Source organism: Struthio camelus, chromosome 9, assembly GCF_040807025.1.
Source record: "Struthio camelus isolate bStrCam1 chromosome 9, bStrCam1.hap1, whole genome shotgun sequence".
NCBI lineage: Eukaryota > Metazoa > Chordata > Aves > Struthioniformes > Struthionidae > Struthio > Struthio camelus.
This window is the reverse complement of record NC_090950.1, coordinates 6,259,421-6,280,042: the sequence shown is the minus strand read 5'-3', so window position 1 is coordinate 6,280,042 and position 20,622 is coordinate 6,259,421. Positions and strand designations below refer to the sequence as shown.

Here is a 20,622-nt window from a genome sequence, read left to right as displayed (position 1 = left end):
CACCAACTACCTTACTGTTTACAGCATCTAAGCGTAACAGGGTACTGTTTCTTGGCCTAAGCAGGACCACGCTACAAATAAACGACATAAGCTAGAGAAAGTACCAAGGAAAACAGTACACGAGGTTAACACAGACTCAATATTTAATACTGAAGATGTGACAGTACATTACACTGCATACTGTCACTAGCACACAGCCACAATATTCCAGACTCGCAATGTAAGAATCAGCCCTTCAAAGAAGCAGACATCTCATCTATGTTGTGTTGGATCCACTCAAGGTACTGGCTAACTTTGGTATAGACCCCAAATTTCTCCAGTCTTCCACAGCCTTCGCCCCAGCTCACCAGTCCTACCAGAAACCAAGTGTCCTTAAATTTAGTGATCATGGGGCCTCCACTGTCCCCAGTGCAGGAATCTTTCTTGTCTCCTAAGCTCCCAGCACACAGCATGTTATCAGAGATAGCAAATCTCATAGCTTGAGCACACTCGTTCCGGGGAACCATGGGGATTTCAATGTAACTGAGGACAGTAGAGTAATTCTTCTTGGCAACATCACTTGTGCTGCCCCAGCCAGTTACCACCATCTGCTTCCCGCTTGTTGTCAGCTCATGTTCTGCCAGGTCCCTGGTGGGAAGACAGATAGGGAGCACGTATTTGTTATACATCACGGGCTCAGCCAAGTGCAGCATGGCTATGTCATTATCGGAGGTCTCCTTGGTATAATTCTCATGGCTCACACGTTTATCAACCCAAATGGTTTGCTCCTCTGCCTCAGTACGGAAACGGTGATATTTACCTGGAAGAGCAAACAAGAAGATGAGAGATGTTCCTGAACCTTCTTCTCTGTCAAAACAAAGGGAGTCTTCCTTCACCTTGAACACCCAAGTCTCTGGATCATACTGGGGCTTTAGAGGTCTACTTTCTGGTTTTAGTACCCTTGCGATAGAGACATTGTTTCATTTTGGTTTTACGTTAACAGTGTTCTATTTAATTGAGGGAGAAATCGTTACACTCTTCCTGTTTGTCTTTTATCGTGAATAGAGGTGGTACTAAATGAATTAATACTCTAGAGTTAGGGTCATCCGTGGAGAAACTGAAATACTTCTGTACTGCCATGTTATGTCCATATTGCAGTACTCTGCATGCAACTAGAGCGATCTTCTTGAGGAGGAAAATAATCTTCTTGGAGTCAGCATTAAAAGTGGGGAGGAGATCAGCGTACAGCAAAGCAAGAAATTTACGGTACTACACGAGTTTTTTGCTACGTATCCAGTCTCTGAATGACTGAACTGTAGGATCTAAAAGTGATGGAGTGGTAAAGATTGTTCCTTTTTAAAATCTTAGATCTGTATATTTAAAGAGTTTCTGACCACTTAAGATTTCTCCGCCGTTATTTGTGCCACACAACCTTGGCCACTTCACGGGCCAAGCAGTCATGCAAAAGTTAAAGGAAACAAAGTTGAAAAGGGCTGTAAAGGGAAGAACAAGTCGTCTGTATGTGATACACTGGAAAAGAGGAGGCAGAAAAGGATCTGTCCAATATGATCTGGAGAGGGAGCCACAAAAAATAATTAGCAGCGTTATGTTGGGCTGTCACATGTCCAAACTGTGCTATCAGTTAATTTAAGATCATATCAATGCCTACTTTAGTATGCACTCGATAAAAATATTTCTCCCTTTTGAGGTTTGTCTACTATTCACATTCAAGCTGTAGGCATATGTCCAAGCACAAGAGACAGAAGGATACCCAAGCCGACACCTCCCCTCTGCCCGTGCTGTGTGCACGTGACAGAAGCGCACTTTCTTTCTCAGTCCCTCTAAGGGTGATTTGGAGGTTGCTCTTTATCAGCAGCTTTCCAAATGTGTCATTCACAATACTATCCTTTACATTTTTTCCCCCCACTCACCGTTAACTTTTTCCTTCTTTCAGCAGTGAATCCTTTCAGATACAAACTCTAAAACAGAGGAGAAGCTGCTCTGACTTTGTGCGACCAAGGTCCTTTGAAGTCACTTGCTTTAGTGTAAATTCCACCTTGCTTGAACCTGTCAAAGGGGTATTCCAGCTGTTTGTTTTCTGTAAAAGAGTCAGGGTCTCCAAGCGTAGCACCTTTATGACCAGCATTCAGAAGGTGCACTGAGCAAAGTTCCAAAAATAGAGTCTCAAAAAACCTCCTAAGTCCAGTCTTGGATCTTGGATTTCCAGATCTCTTATTTCTGAGTCTCTCTCCTCTTGCTCCTTTGCAGACAGTCAACGTTATCACATACAGTCACAGGGGACAGCACACTTCCATACCTGAAGCGGATCTGCCAAGCACCTATATTATATAGTGCCAAGGCTTGAAGGGCTTGTTATTGTCAAGCCATCACACTGAAATCTGTTTTTTTTTTTCCTGCTATTACAACCTCTCTTCTTCATGGTGACAGCGTCCGTCCGTAGCATCCTTGGAGCAGATTCCTTACTACGCTCATCTACTTTGCAGCAGCCTTGGCAGGGGGCTGACTGTCGCGGATTCCCAGCCGTAAGGGGCAGGTTTTCGCTCCTGTCTTCACAGCTACAAAGCTCTGCTTTAGGCCTCAGAGCTCACAGAAACGACTCTGGACTCGGTCACTGTGAGAGCGTGTCTCCTCTGGAGGAGCCAGTTGAGTTGTGTGGGACCATACCTTTGGCCAGGCTTTACACGCTCTGTATACAAGCATGGCCCTGGACTCTCTATATCCTGAGAGCCAACTACAAACAAAGAGGCAACAGCTCTTGCACTGGTGCTACTAAAGCACGGTTTCTCCCCTCTCCCTTCCAGAGGCGCAAGAGAATATCCTTTTGACCTCTGGTCATGAATACTTCCTTTCTCAGTTGTTATCCACCCTAAGAGTTTCAGAGTCCTCTCCACAACTGGCTGCACTGAACCTAGAGGCTGAGTGAAACACATCTAGTCCCTTCTACACATTAAGGAACATCATATTTTGATGCTGGCAGAGGAATATTACTGTGAGGTTCCACATAAATGAGGAAGCGTGAGATCTGTTCTCACGCTCATTACGGTCACGGAGCTCACACCTGCCCCGGCAGACACAGTGACGTCTCCATTCAAAACTCAGTTCCAGGTATCTCAGGGTCTTGATGGTGGATGTCTCTAGGGTTTAGAGCACGCGTGTCCTAACCTGATGAGAACCAGATTTTCTGGTGGCACTGAAGTGCCCAAAAGAGACATGTGCAAGGATAAGCACGTGATTATTGGTGACCCTTAAGCTAGGTCTTAGAAAGGTTCCCTTTTACACGGCCTGGAGTATCATTTGGAGATTAAGAATCTTCTTTCTCCTGTTGGTGAAGTCTCAGACTGTGGCTGTCTCAGCCCTGCACCTGCACCCCACACCACGGTAGAGGACCTTCTGTGGTTTCTGTGTCACCACAGCAACATTCCTCAAGGCTTAATGATGAGAGAGGTTCTCCTGTCACAAGCCACAACTCTCAGTCCATGGCCACACACTTGCTTCTTCCTGTATTAATGAAGGTCTTGTGGGTAGCTTAGGAAACTGGGAGAGGTTCAACCCTTCTTGCTGATCAACCTTACACTACAAATTATTCTGTATATTCAATATAAATTATTATGTGTATTCTCCAAATTTGTGTGTAAGGTGTCTCTTCAGTTTCAGTTGAGCCAAAAAAATTAATCCTCTCAAATCAGGGTTCTCAAACGCTGACACCTTTCTTCACCCTTTGAAAACTGTCTATCCTTTTTTTTTTTCATTTGGATAGCACAAGACTCTCTGTCGATGCCAGCCCTTGTTTCTTTGCTGCAGAAAAAGATCTCTGGGCATGGCTACCCCAGCTGAAAGCTTGTCACACTGGACACATCTCCAGCAAGAGCTGCAGTATGAGACCCAGGTGGAGTGATTTCAGTACACCTTCAATATTTCCACCACGGTAACATTTTCATCCTTGAGACCTGCAGGTCTGTCCCCACCGAGTGCCATTCAGAGCTACGTCAAGCACCGTGGAACACAGCATTCGATAGCTGCTTTTCCCCAAGAAACATTCCAAGACCCTTCATCAAGTAACCTGCACAAGTTTCTGCTTCTTAGGACTCATTATAAGCGGAACATACCTATGAACAATCATTCAATGGGGAAGAGAGTTACTAGTAAGTCACGGTGTTTGGAGATGTGTAGTCAGTAGGCATAGCCTATGTGTATATTTACAAGCTAACCACATTCACTTCTACTTTGAAGTCCCTCTACAGAAAAACTGGGTATTCTGGCACTAAGAGAACACAAGGGAATATCGCGTGCTTCTCCATTCTTCCTTCCTTGTTTGACATAGGGGATGGACACAAACACATCCATCCATCTGTACCTTAAACGCCTCTGGCCTCAAATGTTTTCACTTGACAGAGCATACGGAATATACACAAAAAACAATACATTTCCGAGACCTTCCACAATCACTAAGACAACCTTTGACTAAAGCAGAAAGAAAGCAGCTCAACTATTATCCCTCTAATCTCACCAATAGTAGACAGAAAACACTAAAGCAAAAGAAACTGCTTAAATTGGAATGGAACACTAATTATTTGTCTCTGTTAATTCAGGAGCAGTACTGTACTCCATATACGTTTTGTCCTGCTCAAGAGCAGCAGTGCTAGTAACAGCTAGCTACATAACAGACCATCTGTCAGTGCTATTCTGAGGCACTTCTCCTCCTCTCTACCAAAACTCTCTTAAGCAAAGGTGTTCAAATATATCAAAAGGCAGGAAGAGGCATTGTGACATGGATGCATACCTAGGTTCTTCCTCCTCCTGGGCTCAAGACTTTACGTACACTTTGGAAGGAGGAGCTTTTCTTTAGCACTGGGGTAACATTTTTGCCAGCAGAAACACTCAAGCTGAAGAGCTTTCCTAGAGGAGAATCTGAAGTTGAGAGCACAGATTATCTTAACTTTCTCATCTTTCTACCTTCAAGACAGGCAGTAACGCTCAGAAGACAGCTCACTCCCATAGATAAGTAGATAGCTGCTCAAGTGAAAGCACATGGTTTTACTAATATTTTTTGATTTGGGCTAAAGGTCATATTAAATGCTACCTAGACAACCCACTCCTACATCCAGAAGGACTTTCATCTTTATAATCTACTGGTCTTTCTCCTGAGAGGACAAACCTTGGGAATGAAAGAGTTATATTTAAAGAAAAAAGGGGATAGATTTTTTTTTTTTCCATACCAAGTCTTACTTTGAGCCCCTCTCTTGTTTCAATGCAGTGTGCCGCTGTCAGGACCCAAGATGGATGGATGAGAACGCCCCCACACAGAAATTTCCCATTGCTATTTTGCAGCATAACCTGAAACAAAGAAAGAAAGGTCTGACATCACAGGAAATACGGCTCACAAAACGTACACATTCTTCTCCCTGGTTGCAAAATACACTAACGCATCAGGCACCAAAGCGTGCTACATTTATTGAGGTCAAAGCGCTGCAACGGGACAAAAGCACTATGAAGGTCTCTATGGAACATCTACAAAGAAGTTATGAGTATTCTTCCTGAACGAGGGCTGGCTTCATCCAAATCAGCATGGGATGATGTTGGCCACTGAGAGGAAGCACTCTGATACTTCAGAAGCTTTGAAACTCAGAGCTCGAATGAGGGGATTATTCTCCTGTTCACAGCGTGCCAGAGGGCAGTACATCGTCTCAGGCTGCAATTCTCACGCTATAATGTAAAAGGGCCTTTTGTGTCAAAGAGGAACTAGGCTCCGAGTATAGACACTCACTGGTTCCATGATATGCTCTGTAAGATCTCCTCTTTCTCTCTGACATGACATCCCAACCTGCTCTGTAAAGCTATGGCATATTCTGCTGACTAAACCTGCTAGCTTGAACTTATGACAGAAAAGGCTTATAAGAACTGATACACACAGAAAGGGGGAGAAGATGACCTCCCGCTCCTACCTTAATGCTCTACGGTAGCTGCAGCACGCAGCAGGCTGCATGAGCTGCAGGGATGAAGTGGCCTCCCCAGCACAGAGTGACAGAACAGGTGAGTGTCATCAGCGTCCCTTCTCTTGGCACTTTTGACAAGGTAAAAAAAAACTTGTCAATAGTGTCAAGGCCAAGAGTCCTAACAGATAAGAAACTATTTCTCCGGTACTCCAACCTTTAAGTCACTCTTGAAAAATCTACACCAAGGGAACCTTAGCTTTGCGCGATGCCACCACTGGTAACGTAGGTGCCTTTCTGGAGAAGCTGGGCAGAGCGCGCTGTTCTGGAAATACCTATTTGTGAAAGCTTCTTTTCTCCTCACCTGCCAAGGGCTGTCTCCTCTTCTTCCTGCTTTCCCTTCAATGAGCCGAATATTGAATCCTGCTCTGGCTTCAGCGTAGTCCACTTTCACTCTTCCACAAGGGAACTCCACTACAAGAGATGCAGAGAAGTTAACTAGCGAAGACGACCAGATCACTTAACAAAAATCCTCTTCCAAAAGCTCTCCTGTCTCTCTAAACAAGGCTGTGCTATCAGCAGCTTTGTGGAAGCCCCTCGCTGCTTCGCAGAGGAGTTAGTTTCCTGATCCCCCTATATGTCTCCATGAGGTAAGCAGAGGCACATGGCTATAATGGGGGTATGGAGCTGGGCAATGCAGGCACAGAGTTACTCTCCATGCAGCAGGTGCTTTGAAGACTATTAGGAAGCACAAACAATTCTGTAAAAGCCCCTTATTTCACGCTTGAACAATCCTCTGTCAGAGGTGGACTACACACATCCTCTTCTTACCGACAGGCTTGCACATGGTATGGTCGCTCATCAAGTGATACCCGGACGCGCAGCTGCAGAGGCGGTACTGGTTGGCAGGGTCGTCCTTACAGAAGTGCTCACATCCTCCATTGTCAACAGAACAGTTGGTGTATTTGATCTCTGGGAAAAAAAGGAACAGCAAGAGAGACGTGAGAAGTCGGAAAGCCAAAGAATCACAGGAGGGTAAAGCGGCAAAATGACATCAGGGCCTGAGACAGCAAAGAGGCCCAGAATAAGGCAGGGGAGAGATGGAGAACCCAGAGATCACTGTCAGGGCAGGTACAGACTGAAGAACGGAAAGATTCTTTGTCACTGAGTGAGCGTTATACAGCGGCATGTGTCATTGATACACAACACCCATGCTCATCACCGAGTGTACTGGCCAGCTTTTCCCTGAGGAAGGGATTGCTGTCATACAGTATGACAATCAAATCTTTGCAGTGGGCTGTTTTTAACCTCGTATTGTAAAAAGACCCCTCACCATCATCTTCACCATCATGTACCGACAGCTACAAAGCTACTGAAAATCCTGTTTTACAGAATTATTTCCAGTATTTCTGTAAGACTTAGACGTCTCAGATCTCCACACTTTTCCCAAGGCAGCACAAAATTCATTTTGCTTTAGATAAGCACAAATAATCCTTTTATCACATCATGAAGTAACACAGAAATCCCATCAGAAATGAAAGCAAGTGTACTGTGCAATGCCAAAAACGTTGATCTCTATATACGGAGATCCCCATCACTAATAATGTTACTTTACAGTGGACTAAAGACCTCATTACCGTAATTGCACAAAGCTCCCTCCCAGCCTTTGCTACAGATGCAGGAAAATTTTCCAATATTGTCCTTGCAGATCCCATTGGAACAAGGCTGTATGTCACACTGATCTCCATCTGAAACAGAGGCAGAAAAACCCAGCGCCTGAACCCTACAGGAGTCTCTCAGATCAAACATTAACACCAGCAGACCCTCCCCAAATTCCCAAGCACCACACAGAGTTCCTGCTACCAAACGGTGATAACTCTGCGGTGCTGGCCCAGAGACAAGGGCGCTTGTTTGGGTTCTGAATCACAGCTGCAGAGTGACTGGAGCAGGCGGAAGGGAAAGAGCGAGCAGAACGAAGCAGAGAGGGCAAAGGCAGGATATTGCAGGACTGAAGACCAAAGTTGGGGCTTTTCCTTGCACCCTGCCAGGTAGGATTAGAGCATCAGAGACCACTTTTGACCAGTGGCTTAGCTCCGGGGAGATGACTGACGATAGGCACAGAGGTACTTGAAGCTTTTCATGATGGCTGCGGATAGGATGGGACAGAAAGACATTCTTTGCATACCCCATACAAGAAAGGAGGAGAATTTGAATCAGTATGTGGTACATAACAGCAGGAATGCAGAACACTAGTTACGCACGAGGAAACACAGAGAGAGGGTTAGGAAAGTCTTTTCTACTTACCTACATATTTGCTCCAGAAATTTAGCTGTGGAGAAACAAAACTTACGTTAAGGCTAGAAACAGACTTTTCACAAGCAAGGGATTTGAAGTGCATTATGGTCTTGCCCAACAAAGCACAGCACAGCACTTAGGTCAATAGGATCATCTTTCTTGACAGAGCAGTGACAGACACTACAAACCAACAGAACTGGCCAGTACTCAGGTTCACGTGTCACAGCCACCTCCGGCCCGGCGCAGATCCCTCCTGCCCTGCTTGCAGACCCACCAGCACCACTACTCCTCGATAGCCTCTCACAGCCTCCCTGTTTCCTTGTCACTTTACAAGGTAAATCACCTGCACTGTCGAGGGCACAATTACATTTGTGTCCAGGTAGGCAGAACGTGGGGACTGCGAGTGCACTGAAAGGAGTCTGGGGTCTGGGGGACAGTAAGGATGGGTTAATCCCATACAGCGAGCCTACTGTGCTTAACGCGATAGTAAGACGCTAAGAAAAAGCCCAAGCTAACACATCACTCAGATGCGAAAAGGTGCAGGAATCAGTGATGTTGAGGATAAACGTAGTGTCCGACTGAAAAGGTGAGGTTTGGAGAAGGAGAGACGAGCTAGTGACGAGCAGAAACGTTTGTCAGGCACAGGTGGGAGGCTGGGGAGATGCACTGAAAGGCAGCCAGAGCTGGGGAATGGACAAGAGGGGGCAAGGGACTGAAGAACTCAGTGGTAGCAAGAATAGCCAAGCAGGGATTGGGATTACCTGGCTGGGACCTAAACCTCACGATCGGGTCAGGCAGGGCGTGCATGAGCAGCCAAGTGCTGTGGCTCAAAGAACAGGTGGTAACTTGACAATCGCTGAAACACAACGACTTTCAAAAACATGCCTATACCTTAAGAGTCAGGAGTGACGCATGTTCAGTGCTGACAGCGAGCTCTCCTATGCCCTGGAGTGCAATACTTTAAGAAAACAAACAATTGATTGGTTAAGTGTCACGTTAATTCTTACGGAAACAACTTACTGTTGCTTCTCTGGTTTCAAATATCTCACTGGCCTCCTCGAAGTCACACTGCTCTTCTTTGCACTCACGTTCCACAGAGCCTGGCTTGAGCTCCTCCAAAAAAGAGTTTGCCCGCTTCTGGATTTTCAGGACCTGGTTTGCATCTTTGTTGCTGTAAAATACTGGAAGCAAAAACACGAGAGAACAAGCAGGGAACCCTTGGAAGTGTTGTGCGCAGGCTGATGCTTAGTGTGGGATGCTTTCGGACCTGTTGTCTGAGTGAGCACAGTATCACCTTGAGTAACCCACTGCCTGTTTTTCAGCAACGCCAAGTCCTGAGGGGAGTACTGCTGAAATGAGGTGTGAGATGTTTCAGAGCCTCCCCAGTCACGCACAGCAGGACACAATCAGTCAACGCACTGAAAACCCTGGGTGGAAAGCCTGGCCTGCTCCAGAGGTGCCACACAGAAGTCACGGTTCATACGGCTGGAATAAAAGAACTTGAGCAGTAGGTAGTGACTGGTTTTACAAACGCATCTTGAATTGTTGCTGATGAAATTCCTTGGGCTCTACACGATCGCTAGCAACTGCACAGCGCCTCTGCCAAAGGCTGGGTGCTCTACCCCATGTCCACCTGCATTTCTCTCCTAAACAGGTACTACAGGACTTTTAATTTGTGCGCCTGTCCCGTGCCCAGCATGCCACCCTGGAACTGGTAAGTAGTGTTAAAGTTATTACTGGTTTGCGGCACCTGTCTGTGTGGCAGATCTGCTCCAGCGCTGGGTCCGAGGTTCACTCCTGCCAAGGGGCTGTCGGTGCGCTCTGCAGAGTGCTGTTCGGCACCCACTGCCCTGGGCCTGCTGACTGCCAGGCACATCACCCAGGCCCGCTGACTGCCCCTTGCAAAAAGCCAGGAAGATTTGTGCGCTGCAGGGTCTGGCATCAAGAGCTGGGTTTACAGTTAGAGAGGGCGAAGGACCCGACAGCCAAGGCAGGCGAACTGCGCAGGCAGGCTGCCTGGACCCCGTTTCTGGCGGTGTTCTCAGGCAGGCTCGCAGCTGCACAGAGGTGTGCGTCTCCACACGTGACGTTTCATACAGCCATTCGTTTCAGCTCCAAGGCTTACTTGCTTTTTTGTCGGGAACATTTGTACTAGGCAGAGGCTGAGAGAGAGAGCTGGCCGAAAACTGGCAGCGATCCTCCCTGAAGAACACTCTCATCAGCCTAAGAGGCCTTATCCAGCACACCGAGAGAGCTTGCTCTAACAAAGAGGGACTGTCAGTGCTCTGTGTTGCAGGAGCAAGCCTGAGCCGCTGCTCCACAACGCTCTTGCTCAGACAGCTCACGGCGCTCAAAAAGGCAAGGTCCGCGCAGCCATCGTGGCTCGCCACCCAATCTCTGAACCTCTGCTACAAGAATTCAAACCCTTAATGGGAACAATCCAGCTACTCCCTGCCACTGACAGCAGAGGAAATGCACTGGCGGCAACTGGAAGAGGGGGAAGGATATCTCGAAAACGAGCAACTTACTTGAGGCACCACACACTTGTGAAGAGCAGACAGCCAGCAGCACCCCTACGTTGACGAGCTTCCACATACTGCAGCAGGAATCACCCACGGAAGAAACGGCAGGCACGAAGGGGAGCACCCTGCTGGAGACAGTGTCTATGAAGACAGGTCAGCTAGTTCCTTCACTTATTTTTTCCACAGAGCAGCTCCCTGGCCAAAGGCTGGCGTGCCTTGACTTTCTCTTTGATTTCAGCTCCCAAGCAGCTGCTCACGAGAGGCCCTTCCAGCTTGGTCGGCCAGGTCCCTTCATCCCGTTAACAGCGCTGCCAGAAGGTTTCTTGTCTGCCCCAGCAGCCTCCCCTCGCCCCTGCCATCTTTGACAAGCGTCACGCTTCATTAGAGAAATTTGCACTTTGAAATCCTGAAGGATACAGTACTTTTGAAGCACTTACTGCTTTATTCAGTGCGAGTCAGCGTGATCTATTCTGCCGCCATGAGCTCTGCTGGAAGTTAGTTAATCCATAACTTCAGATATTTACTCTCTGGAGTGACATGAAGCGCTTTCCTTTTAGTCATTAAACAAACAGTGCGCAGGGGGAGCCTGACAATTACCTGCACGCAGGAGAAAAGTGAAACAGCGGAGGCATCCGCTCTGCCTCTTCCACGTCTGGTTTTCTGCTTCTGATTCTCTAGCACGCAGCAACGGCTACGCTTAGTCTGTAAGCGGAACCGCGTCAGGGCTGAGGTCCCCGAGGTCCCGCCACCTTCTCACAGCGCTCAGGCACCCCAAAGGGGCACAGCTCGCTCTTTTTAGCGGTCCCCCCCACTTGATTTTCTCCTTAAAGTTTCCACCACAAAACCACCAAGGCAACTAAGGCTCCGTGCGGGCGGGCGCGCGGGCAGACAGGGGCATGCCCTGGCACCCCCCACAGCCCCTGGGGCGAGGGGGCAGGCCAAGGAGCTTGTACCTGTGCGCGGCAGCTTTTGGTCTACTGGATTAGCCCTCGTTAGCACAGTGTCTTCTGTTTCGACTTGGAACATTAACTATTTTAGAGAGGGGAAGAAAAAAATGCAACGTTTCAGAAATTTTCTCACCTCAGAAACGGCACAAACCAGCGCGTTCCCCTTCTCTGCAGGCGGTTCTGCCAGCAGCACCTCCGCGCCCGACTCCATGCAAACTACCTGCGCAGCGGTGGGTCCGTCGGGGTCCCTCGGCGGAGACGGCGCTGCCCCGGCGTCAGGAAAAGCTGGGCCTCCCTGGGGTCTCAGCTCACATCCAGAAACCGTGGGTTTTTTGCAAAAACTATCCTAATATTCAGGAAGAATGACTTGAGTTCTTCATCAGCCCCTGCATTTTGGGGGCCTTTCAATTCCTGCTTTCACATTTCTCCTGCTATCACAGCGCAGAAACATGCATTTTAAAAGCAAACGTTTGGGTTCTCGCATAAACGCATGACTCCAGGAACATGGGATTCACGAAAAGATACCCCAGGATACCCGAAGATGGGCGCAAAGACCTCCCAAATCTCGCAGGCCTGGGAGCAGTATGAATCTAAACCATTACGGCGTCGGGCTCACCGCTTTCTAAGTTCACCGTCTTTAAAAGAACAACGATTTTTCTGAGGATGGCAAGAGGAGCAAACTGAGAAAGTTCAGGAGGTTGGCCAGACAGAGGAGGCTCCCCATCATTTTAATCAGCACTGTAAGAGTTGTGATTCACACGGTATTACGAACAGGCGCTGGTAACCAAAAGGAAAGCACTTCCATAAAGTAAAAAAGGTTCATGGAGCTTTCAAATTTCACAGCTTAAAGATATCCCTCCTTACAACCTGACCTGCAGTTTATTTTTCTCACTTCCCCTGCGTACAAAAAAGCTAAAGCTTCCTCCAAGAAAGGCTTCTGGGAAAGTCTCAGAAGCGCTCTCAGCCTTTAGCTTCTTAGCCAGCAGTGCTGAATCATGCCTCTCAAACTCTTCCAGATTTAAATTGCAATTTAAAATGAAATTTTCCAGAAATTAAAAACTCCAGCTTCTCCCGTCAGGCAACTCGTCTGCGACGGCCAGGAGGGCTGGAGCCGTCCCCTTCCCCGCTCCCCTGAGGGAAAGCCGCAGGCCACCACTGAGGGGCGTTTTACCCTCAAGCCAACAGAAGTGCTGCATCTTTTTAGGTCCTGGGCAGATTCATCCACTTGTTCTTTCCTTGGGAAGCCAGTAAGACTTACTACCTTAAAGGGCATTTGGGAAGTCAGCCAAATGCTTGAACCCTGAAGTTGCTAGAGAACTGCAATATATTCTTTAGCTGTTAACAACACACGGTCTCACCTGTCACGGCCTCAGAACCTCTTCCTCCTGCCCGCAGGAGCGTTAAACGTCCCCAGGCGCCCGAGGCCCAGCCGGCGGGCGCACGGCTACGCGTTTCGGCCACGCACATAGCTACCAGGCAGGGATTTTACCTTATGACTGTGACGCTCCTTTACAGGCGAGGATGACAAGGCTCCTCCTCAACCTGCTCATTTCCAGGGCTGCCCGTCCTGTGAGAGCGGATCGCCTCGACTTCTCGATTCTCCCGATGTTTTAGGCTATGTTAAAAACAAAGAGCTCCCCCCCCCCGCCAACACCACAGAAGACGAACAACAGCAGAAGTGCTGAGCATTATGATATGTTAAAAATCGCAAGGCAGAAAAAAGCCCCCTCGTTGGTAGCTGAAGACCTTTGCGGCACACCTCCCTTCCAGCCTCTCCACGCCTGCGAGAGCTCAACCACACCAAGGGGGAGGCAGCCCCGAGCAGAGGTCTCGTATCCCAGGAATGAGACGCTGAGCGGGGCAGAGAGTTTCTTGCTATTGGCTTCTGCCACTTAAATGAATGAAGACCAAAATTTAAATGAATTACCTGCATCAGAGGAGCAAACAGACCGTCTCTCTTTCTGCTGTTTCTTCGATAGTTTTCTGTGGGGCTATTTGCTGCAGAGCGTGACATTCAGGTCCAGCGCGAGTACGCGAGCACAGGCCGTTTTTCTTTTCCCCTTGTTATTAAGACTAGGTAACTAGCGTTTTAACGGGGAATTCTACCACTTCTCTCTTGCAACAGTCTATAACACCACTACAGTTTCTTAGGTTCCTGTCAAACACTTTATTCCCTCAGCACAGAGACACAGTAGATTCTCCAGTTCAGCTATCGAGTACAACGGTCTTTTTCACAAGAAAAATATTCACAACGTTTTAAGCTATTTTCCATTGTCTTTGGAATAGTACTGTGAAACTCCATGAGCATGCTCTACGTTCAAAAGTAATCTGCTGAATGTTTCTCGTTAGTATCTTACAAACACGTTGACCTGTACAAACGGAAGGGAAAGCTGATCACAATCTGATCCTATCAGCCAAACATCTCCCAATCTTTTAGTTTCAAGTTTGCAGGTGTCATTTTACAGCAGTTGACTTCTGTCTCATGAGGAAATTCGTTCCTCCCGTGTTTTTGTAAGCACACTTTCATTTATTCCAGTCACTCTATACACTGTCTGCAATAAATTGAAAGCACAGAGGCCCTCGCAGTCCAACGGGAGTAGAGAAACAGCGGTTCCTCTCACTTCAGAGCACGGCACCACTGCGAGCAGAAGATGCTGTCACACCTCAGAGCCCGATGAGAGGTCTACAGGCGCGTGGGAATTGCCCATAAGGAGAAAGAAGAACTAACAAATACCCTGCTGAATTTCAGAGGGGCGTCTTCCCATCTGCCTCTGGTCTGCAGACAGCAGAGCTGTCACCAGAACGAGCAGCAGTAACACCATCAGTGTTAAAGCATCTCTTCTTTTGTTCACTGCGGAGATACAGCTAATAAAAAACTAACTATGTGATGTTTTCTACCCCATGCTAACTACACCAATGTGAAGTACCGCGAATTTAATCTACAATCATGTTTACCGTTGCACTTCCTCAATAAAGCCCTTTCCAAGGCACAGCTCTGAACTTCTGATGCAACCCAGATAAAGCCACTTTATCACAGCACAGATTTTCTCTTCGCGGGTTCCCACCGGCCGGGCACCGCAGCCTTCTCACACAATGGAATCAGTCACAGGGAATCTTTACTGGAAGCTCAGAAACATGTTTACTTTATATACAAGAAAAACGTATTTACAACAATCAACAGTAAACTATGTACAAAAAATACAAGAGACATTTCCATGGTAATCACGGTATAAATTAACATAATAAATAGGAGGGAAGCAGGTCCCATTTTTAAGGCACAAAACCTTCTTCCCAAGACTGTACAGGGATTCAAATGCTCCCCTCTGGTTTTGACAGGATCACAGGAATGGCGGGGACACCCCTGAGGAACAACGGTTGGTGGACGATGATATAGACACACAGTCACTGCTGACAGCTGTAGAAAAACATCATTTTTCATCCTTTCCTTTTTTTTTTTCCTTTTCTTTTTACAGTACACACATCTGAACATACAAAAGAGTTAGTGTAAACAGTCCTTTTTTTTTTTTTTTTTTTAAATCACATAGATAGTATGCACATCTTTAAATAATACTAAAACAAGGAACAAAACTTTCCGTACGATTTGGGGACAGAAGCATTCCCAGGACGGGCACGCAAGGCCTCGGCAGGGCTGGAGGCTCCTCCGCGGCCCGGCAGGACAACGCGCCCCAAGCGGCACAGCTCCCCTCCGCTGCCGGCCGGGCCGGGGCTGCAGCTGAATGACGCCCACTGAAAGATCTCAAAAGCTAAACCAGAAAAATCGCGTTAAGAGCCCTCCCTAAGGCAGCCGTGAGCAGAACGCCCCCCATCAGCCGCTTCCCGGGCCAAGCCTCCCTCTCGTCTCCATCGCACGCAATCCCGCCGAACCACATCAGCGTAACACAGCGTAAGCTCTTCCCCAGACCCTGCCATTGAAGGCGAATTTGCAGGGTAGGGCCAGAGCAGGGGATAACATATTGAAAACTATTCCTAGCAGAAGAAACCATACGCCCAGCTCGCTGCAGAAACTGCCCCGTTCCTTTCAAATCACTGCCAAGGGTGATTAAACAGAAGGTGGCCCAAGGCCTTCACACGAGTAGCATTTTTAAACAGACTAAGCGCAGACACAACGCGCGCAGTTCTAGCTTCTCTCAAGCCGGTGTTTTACCTGAGACTGCAGGAGAGTCTCCTCTTTTTTTTGGCAAAGCAGCAGATTTTTTACTGTCCAATCGTTTTTCTCAAGTTTCTCAGCTACCAGAAGAGCAAGCCGGAATAACGCAGCCAGAAGTTTAAGCCGGCTCCCGACTGTGCAGACAGCTCTCGCTGACATTTGACAGAAATAAAGCCTGCGCAACAGAAATCTGTATTCTTCCCAGTGAGACACACAGAGCCACGACCCTTGTGTTAGATATCAACCTTAATACAGATTCAAAGGCACTCAGGTTAATTATAGATCCCACTTTCTAGCTCTTTAAAGAAGGTAGAACCTCCCTCCCCTCCCGCCTTCGGTCAGCGGTAGACAGAAATACACTGGCTACGAACGTTTGGAAAAACGTGCACATGCACAAAAAAGGATTGTGAACATACCAACACGGCAGACAGCAAAAGAAACGAAGATTGGTCTGCGCAGAAATCATCACCTAGAGCAGATGGCTAACGACCTTCAGTCCTCTTCGGATACGGCACGGATTAAGGAACGCCTGAACGTAAGAGCTCTTTCGATTCCCCTGTCTCTCGGCGCAGGGAGAGTAGAGAGGAGCTGTTTCTACTGAGGCAAGAATTAAATTCCCCAGGAATAATCAAGCAAGGCAAGTGCGTATTGTTTATGCACGTTTAAGTCAGGAGGTTCCCCCGGAGAAGCTTCACAGCAAGAACTGCGTTTCCTTCGCAGCGTCAAGGATCGCACACAGATCGCACCCCTTCTCCAGAGCTCTCCCCTGCCTCGTGCTCCCTGCCACGCTCTCCCGAGCGGGCGCACACGTGTGTCCTACGCTCCCGGGGGCCGGGAGCGGCGGCAACTCCTTGTTCCCATTGACGGTGGCTACCGCCTGGAGTCTCCTTAAGCAGAGGCTTCTCCTCAGTCCCATGCAGACGCTGATCAGCGTCTCAACAAGCACGCGGGAAAATACTCTACGCTTACAATTCTTACTTGTCTAACACCCCAGGAATTCAATACAGTGAGGGGGTTCTGCACTGATAAAGAAAAACAAAGAGGGCTATGGAAGCAATCGCTAAGGTACAGAGAGAAGGAATAAACTCAGGGCAAAGCTGAACACTTTTCTTGCTCACTTCTCGTGGCGTTTATACCAGAATATTTGCTAGACCAATCAAACACATTAGTCTTCTGTTAACTACCCATGAGCAAACCCTGCCAGTTGCTAGGCCAAGAGGAGACACGTAGGCAAATGGCAACTAGTTAAAAACAGAGAGAGAGAGTCAGGATAATCCTTGGTGAAATCTTCAAGAATGCGATGGAGCTTGCCCAGGATGAAACCAGCCCCCAAAATTTTCTGAAGCAGATGAGCCTTTACATAAAATACCTTTGACTGACCGTTGTTATACTACAGAGCTGACGTCAGCTTGGTAAAATCCTTGCAAATAACAAAGAAAAAAGATGTTCTCAGGGAATTAGCTTTTATGCCACTCTATACATGGCCATTTCTCTGTCTGCATTCACAGCCAGACAAAGGACGCTCTAATAATCATAATAAAAAATAAATACATACAAAACTACCAAGTAATTAAACACTCCTGCTGTCTCTCCAAGCTTTAAAGCACTGAAAGCCCCTGAACTCTCTCTGGAGCGAGAAACACGGCAGTGTAACTATGCACGCTGGTCTCTGGGCTTTAACAGTCACCCAGCTTGGGTCAGGCAATACAGTGGAAATTTGAAGGCCGTCTAGGAACTCTGATTCAGAGGCACTGATTTTTCCATACTTCACTGTTGGTGGCACCACAGACTATTTACCAACACGCCCCAGGTTTTCATCATGATGCTCATCCGCTCTAACAATCCTCCTTCCCTCAGTGCTCTTGCGGGAGCCCTGACGTTCCCCAATGCTTGATCTCTCTGATGGAGTCCAACCCAGGAGGACTGAGCTACCCTGAAGGAGCAAGGCAGCAAGAGAGAGAAAAGCAAGGAGGAAGAGCCACAAGAACCAAGACAGGCGAAAAGATGCAAAAATACGGATAGATTGTATCATTTGCGACAAAAGTAATTTTCTGCACTACAAGTTGAAGCACAGCAACAGCTCTGCTATTTGGGGCCAGGATGGTGGCGCAAAACGGACAGCATGCTGCTCCTTGCTGTTGCCAGTCATGCTGCTTCCCTCCATCAAGGCAGAGAGAGTTGTTTCTTATCTTCGTTTATTACGTTACACTTCTGGCATGGCCCAAACAGCTAGTTAGCGTTCCTCTCCCTTTCACGTGGTCTTCTGAAGATGAATTGAGAAGGGGGAATGTCAGAGCTGCTTTCCTGTAATCTTCTGGCTCTCCAGAATTTTGTCCTTTCTTACCGTCAAGAATTTCTGATCCCTTGTTTGCAATGCCTGAAAATCTAGAGGTTGTACCATTGCCACCGGCCAAAAGAGAAGAGAGCCAGGCCCAGCGGAAGACCACGTGCTGGTGCAAAAGGCTATTTTAACCACATGCATTGTTTGTTGCAAGGCATAAGTGAGAGAGATTCACTGGGTATTCATCGGCAAGAGGAGGTCGGCACTGGCTTTGAATTTCTGATGCAAATCACATGCAATTACAGGTGCGTTAAGGAGGGGATTATGGTAAGACACAAGGACAAGCTTTGTCCACCTTAAGCACTCTTAAGAAACAGGTGTGACATACAGAAGAGTGGGAAAGTTTTGGGTCTGAAAAGACTGCCAGATGCTCCTGAACTAAGACTGGCCAATATATCTTTTGCACTGAATAATTCTACTGTGATGAAATTATCCAGTAAAGGTAGCTGTGTTGCAATTCTCAGGAGTCCTGCACTGTCACTGGAACCAGAACTTCCCACGTCCAAGGACATGGTTCTTCCAACAAGTGAGTTCTCCTCCAGGAGGCTCCGCGGGTATGCAGATAAGGTGCCTCTCGACTGGGTGCAGCTGTACCCCACAGGAAAAAAAGGTAGCACCATGCTTGGTTGATATGAGCTCTGAACAGCTACAGTTTGGCTGTTCAGGAGGGACAGTTGTGAGCACATCTGCTCTGTGAGGTGACTGCCGTGCAGTTACCGGGAATGGTAGACACAGGCTGTGAAAACAGAGGCTAACCCTCGCTGGCAGGAGTATTCCGGCTCAGCTCCTTGATCCCGTGCAGTATCCTCTTCATGTGACCTACTTTGGTCACCCCCAGGTCCTGCAAGAAAAGAGAAAATCCTACCTTAGGAGAAAGGGGGAAAAACAAGCAGCCAAGGTTGCCAAGCAGCTGTTACAAACTAGTCAGACAGTTGCAAAGAGAGAAGGAACCAACCAGAAAGGTAACAGACCTGACGGTTAAATATGGAACCTCAAACCATGTGTCAAAACTCTATCAGAGCATGACAGAGTAATGAAGAGTCACATGAGGAGCAGGTGCAAAGCAACGGCAAGAAACAACTAGAGACCGTCAGCCAGAAATGCAATTCGCTTTGACTGTTAAAGGCCAAAGCATAAGAACAGAGAGAACAAAGATCACAAAGATCTAAGCTGGTAGCCAAGCACATGCAGAACACAGCCTGTCACTGGTCACATCAAATAAACGTGTGAACACTCGGGTACCATGCAACAAAACACGCACAGTAACTGGATGGCATGCAGAGGAATCAGCTACACAGATTACAGTGAAACGCAGAACAGGAAGCTGGTCCAAGTCACAAATGAAGATCCAAGGGGCGTTCAATGAACGCCACACAGCACTTTAAGGTACAATATTTTTCTACTCTGTGCAAGTCACTAGAACGATCACAAGTTCTTGTACATGCAAAGAACCACCATTTTTAATTTCCCTCTGCAGAGAGAGCATCTCCCGATGAGGAGATGAAAAGCTGAGCAACATGGTTACTATTTCAAAAGACTATCTCCATCCAACAGCCTCATCTAAGACCACGAACGTTTTTTTTTGGTAACAAAGAAGTGCAATGATCTTTTTGTTCAGTGACTACAACACAAGACCCAGCGTGCTCTGCAAAGATGGTACAGGAGCTGAGAAGCTGAAAACTTCCATTCCATCATTCAAGTCAGAGTGTCTCAAGAGCACTAACTACAATCTGTGTGCTGGACTGTTATTACAACTACAGGCACCTGCGCCTGAGCTGACAGCCAGTCTCTGAACTAGCTGGTCTACTTCCCTGCTATTAAACATCAAGTGACATGAAACGGTGAGAAAACAAAATGAGGCTGCAATGAACCCGTTCATCTTGCCGAGGCACGTGGAATGAACAGTGGCAGACCATTTCCAAGCACATTCAGCACAGAAGGTCATGCAGATGCAGCTGGCTATTTCTGATCATGAAAGTACCTTGAGGTCCCTCCGTTCGAGGTGCAGGAGCTCAGAGCCCCGGACGTCATGCCGGATGAAGATATCCTTATACTCACAAAGACTGAGATGCTCAAGCCAGGTCGCAACCTCCTCCGTTCCCCATAGGTGAACTGTTAGAGATGGAAAAGCAGGAGTGCATTGAGTACCCAGAATCCCAGAAGACAGAGAGCGAGAGAGATGAGGACACCATCAGCACTCAGTGCCAGAGAAGGAGGGCAAGCGGTACCACAGCCTCAAACCAAGGGGAGGGCAAGGACTGGTAACACAGCCTACAATCTCAAATAAAGGAGGTAGGGCAGATTAAGATTCCAGTTATTCTCTTAAACAGAGGCTAGCTGCAGTGAATCCAGGAGTAAGTATGTTTGTTTTGATGGGCTTTTTAAAGTTTACGCCCACGTCTAGCAGTAAATTCTCTGA

General features: G+C 47.5%; 2 protein-coding genes across 16 annotated transcripts in view; both read right to left on the bottom strand.

Moving 5' to 3' along the window:
* Positions 1 to 125: 125 nt before the first annotated feature.
* On the bottom strand, positions 126 to 13,856 carry PROC (protein C, inactivator of coagulation factors Va and VIIIa). Of its 6 annotated transcripts, none has more exons than XM_068954176.1 (11): positions 11,915 to 13,856; positions 11,701 to 11,776; positions 11,345 to 11,449; positions 10,754 to 10,875; positions 9,246 to 9,406; positions 8,235 to 8,259; positions 7,568 to 7,678; positions 6,762 to 6,902; positions 6,295 to 6,404; positions 5,217 to 5,334; positions 126 to 799 (listed from the first exon to the last, which is right to left on the bottom strand). In XM_068954176.1, exons 3-11 carry the CDS (start codon positions 11,377 to 11,379, stop codon positions 228 to 230), a joined length of 1,395 nt encoding a protein of 464 aa, XP_068810277.1. In that variant the 5' UTR covers positions 11,380 to 11,449; positions 11,701 to 11,776; positions 11,915 to 13,856; the 3' UTR covers positions 126 to 227. The 6 variants fall into 6 exon arrangements, with proteins under 6 accessions (XP_068810277.1, XP_009667992.2, XP_068810279.1 ...); XM_009669697.2 differs by having other exon boundaries at positions 10,754 to 10,872; XM_068954178.1 differs by lacking the exon at positions 11,345 to 11,449 and adding an exon at positions 11,185 to 11,344 and having other exon boundaries at positions 10,754 to 10,888.
* Positions 13,857 to 14,792: 936 nt separating this feature from the next.
* DGKD (diacylglycerol kinase delta) overlaps positions 14,793 to 20,622 on the bottom strand; it is a 66,735-nt gene continuing 60,905 nt past the window's right edge. For 9 of the 10 annotated variants that reach the window (XM_068954160.1, XM_068954163.1, XM_068954161.1 and 6 more), the window contains 2 exons: positions 20,185 to 20,315; positions 15,104 to 19,044 (listed from right to left, as the gene is read on the bottom strand). In XM_068954160.1, the coding sequence (XP_068810261.1) occupies positions 18,955 to 19,044; positions 20,185 to 20,315 (221 nt within the window). In that variant the 3' untranslated portion in view covers positions 15,104 to 18,954. Of the gene's footprint in view, positions 19,045 to 20,184; positions 20,316 to 20,622 lie in introns of all 10 variants that reach the window. The other variant, XM_068954162.1, reaches the window with a different exon arrangement.

Bases quoted from the DNA above. Each gene is read 5' to 3' on its own strand.
- PROC (XM_068954176.1), bottom strand. From the start codon at position 11,379: ATGCCTCCGCTGTTTCACTTTTCTCCTGCGTGCAG. The intron at 6,405-6,761 runs GTAAGAAGAGGA...CATCTCTTGTAG, and splicing joins TACCATGTGCAAGCCTGTCG to TGGAGTTCCCTTGTGGAAGA. The intron at 800-5,216 runs GTATGGAAAAAA...TTGCTCTTCCAG, and splicing joins GGGGCTCAAAGTAAGACTTG to GTAAATATCACCGTTTCCGT.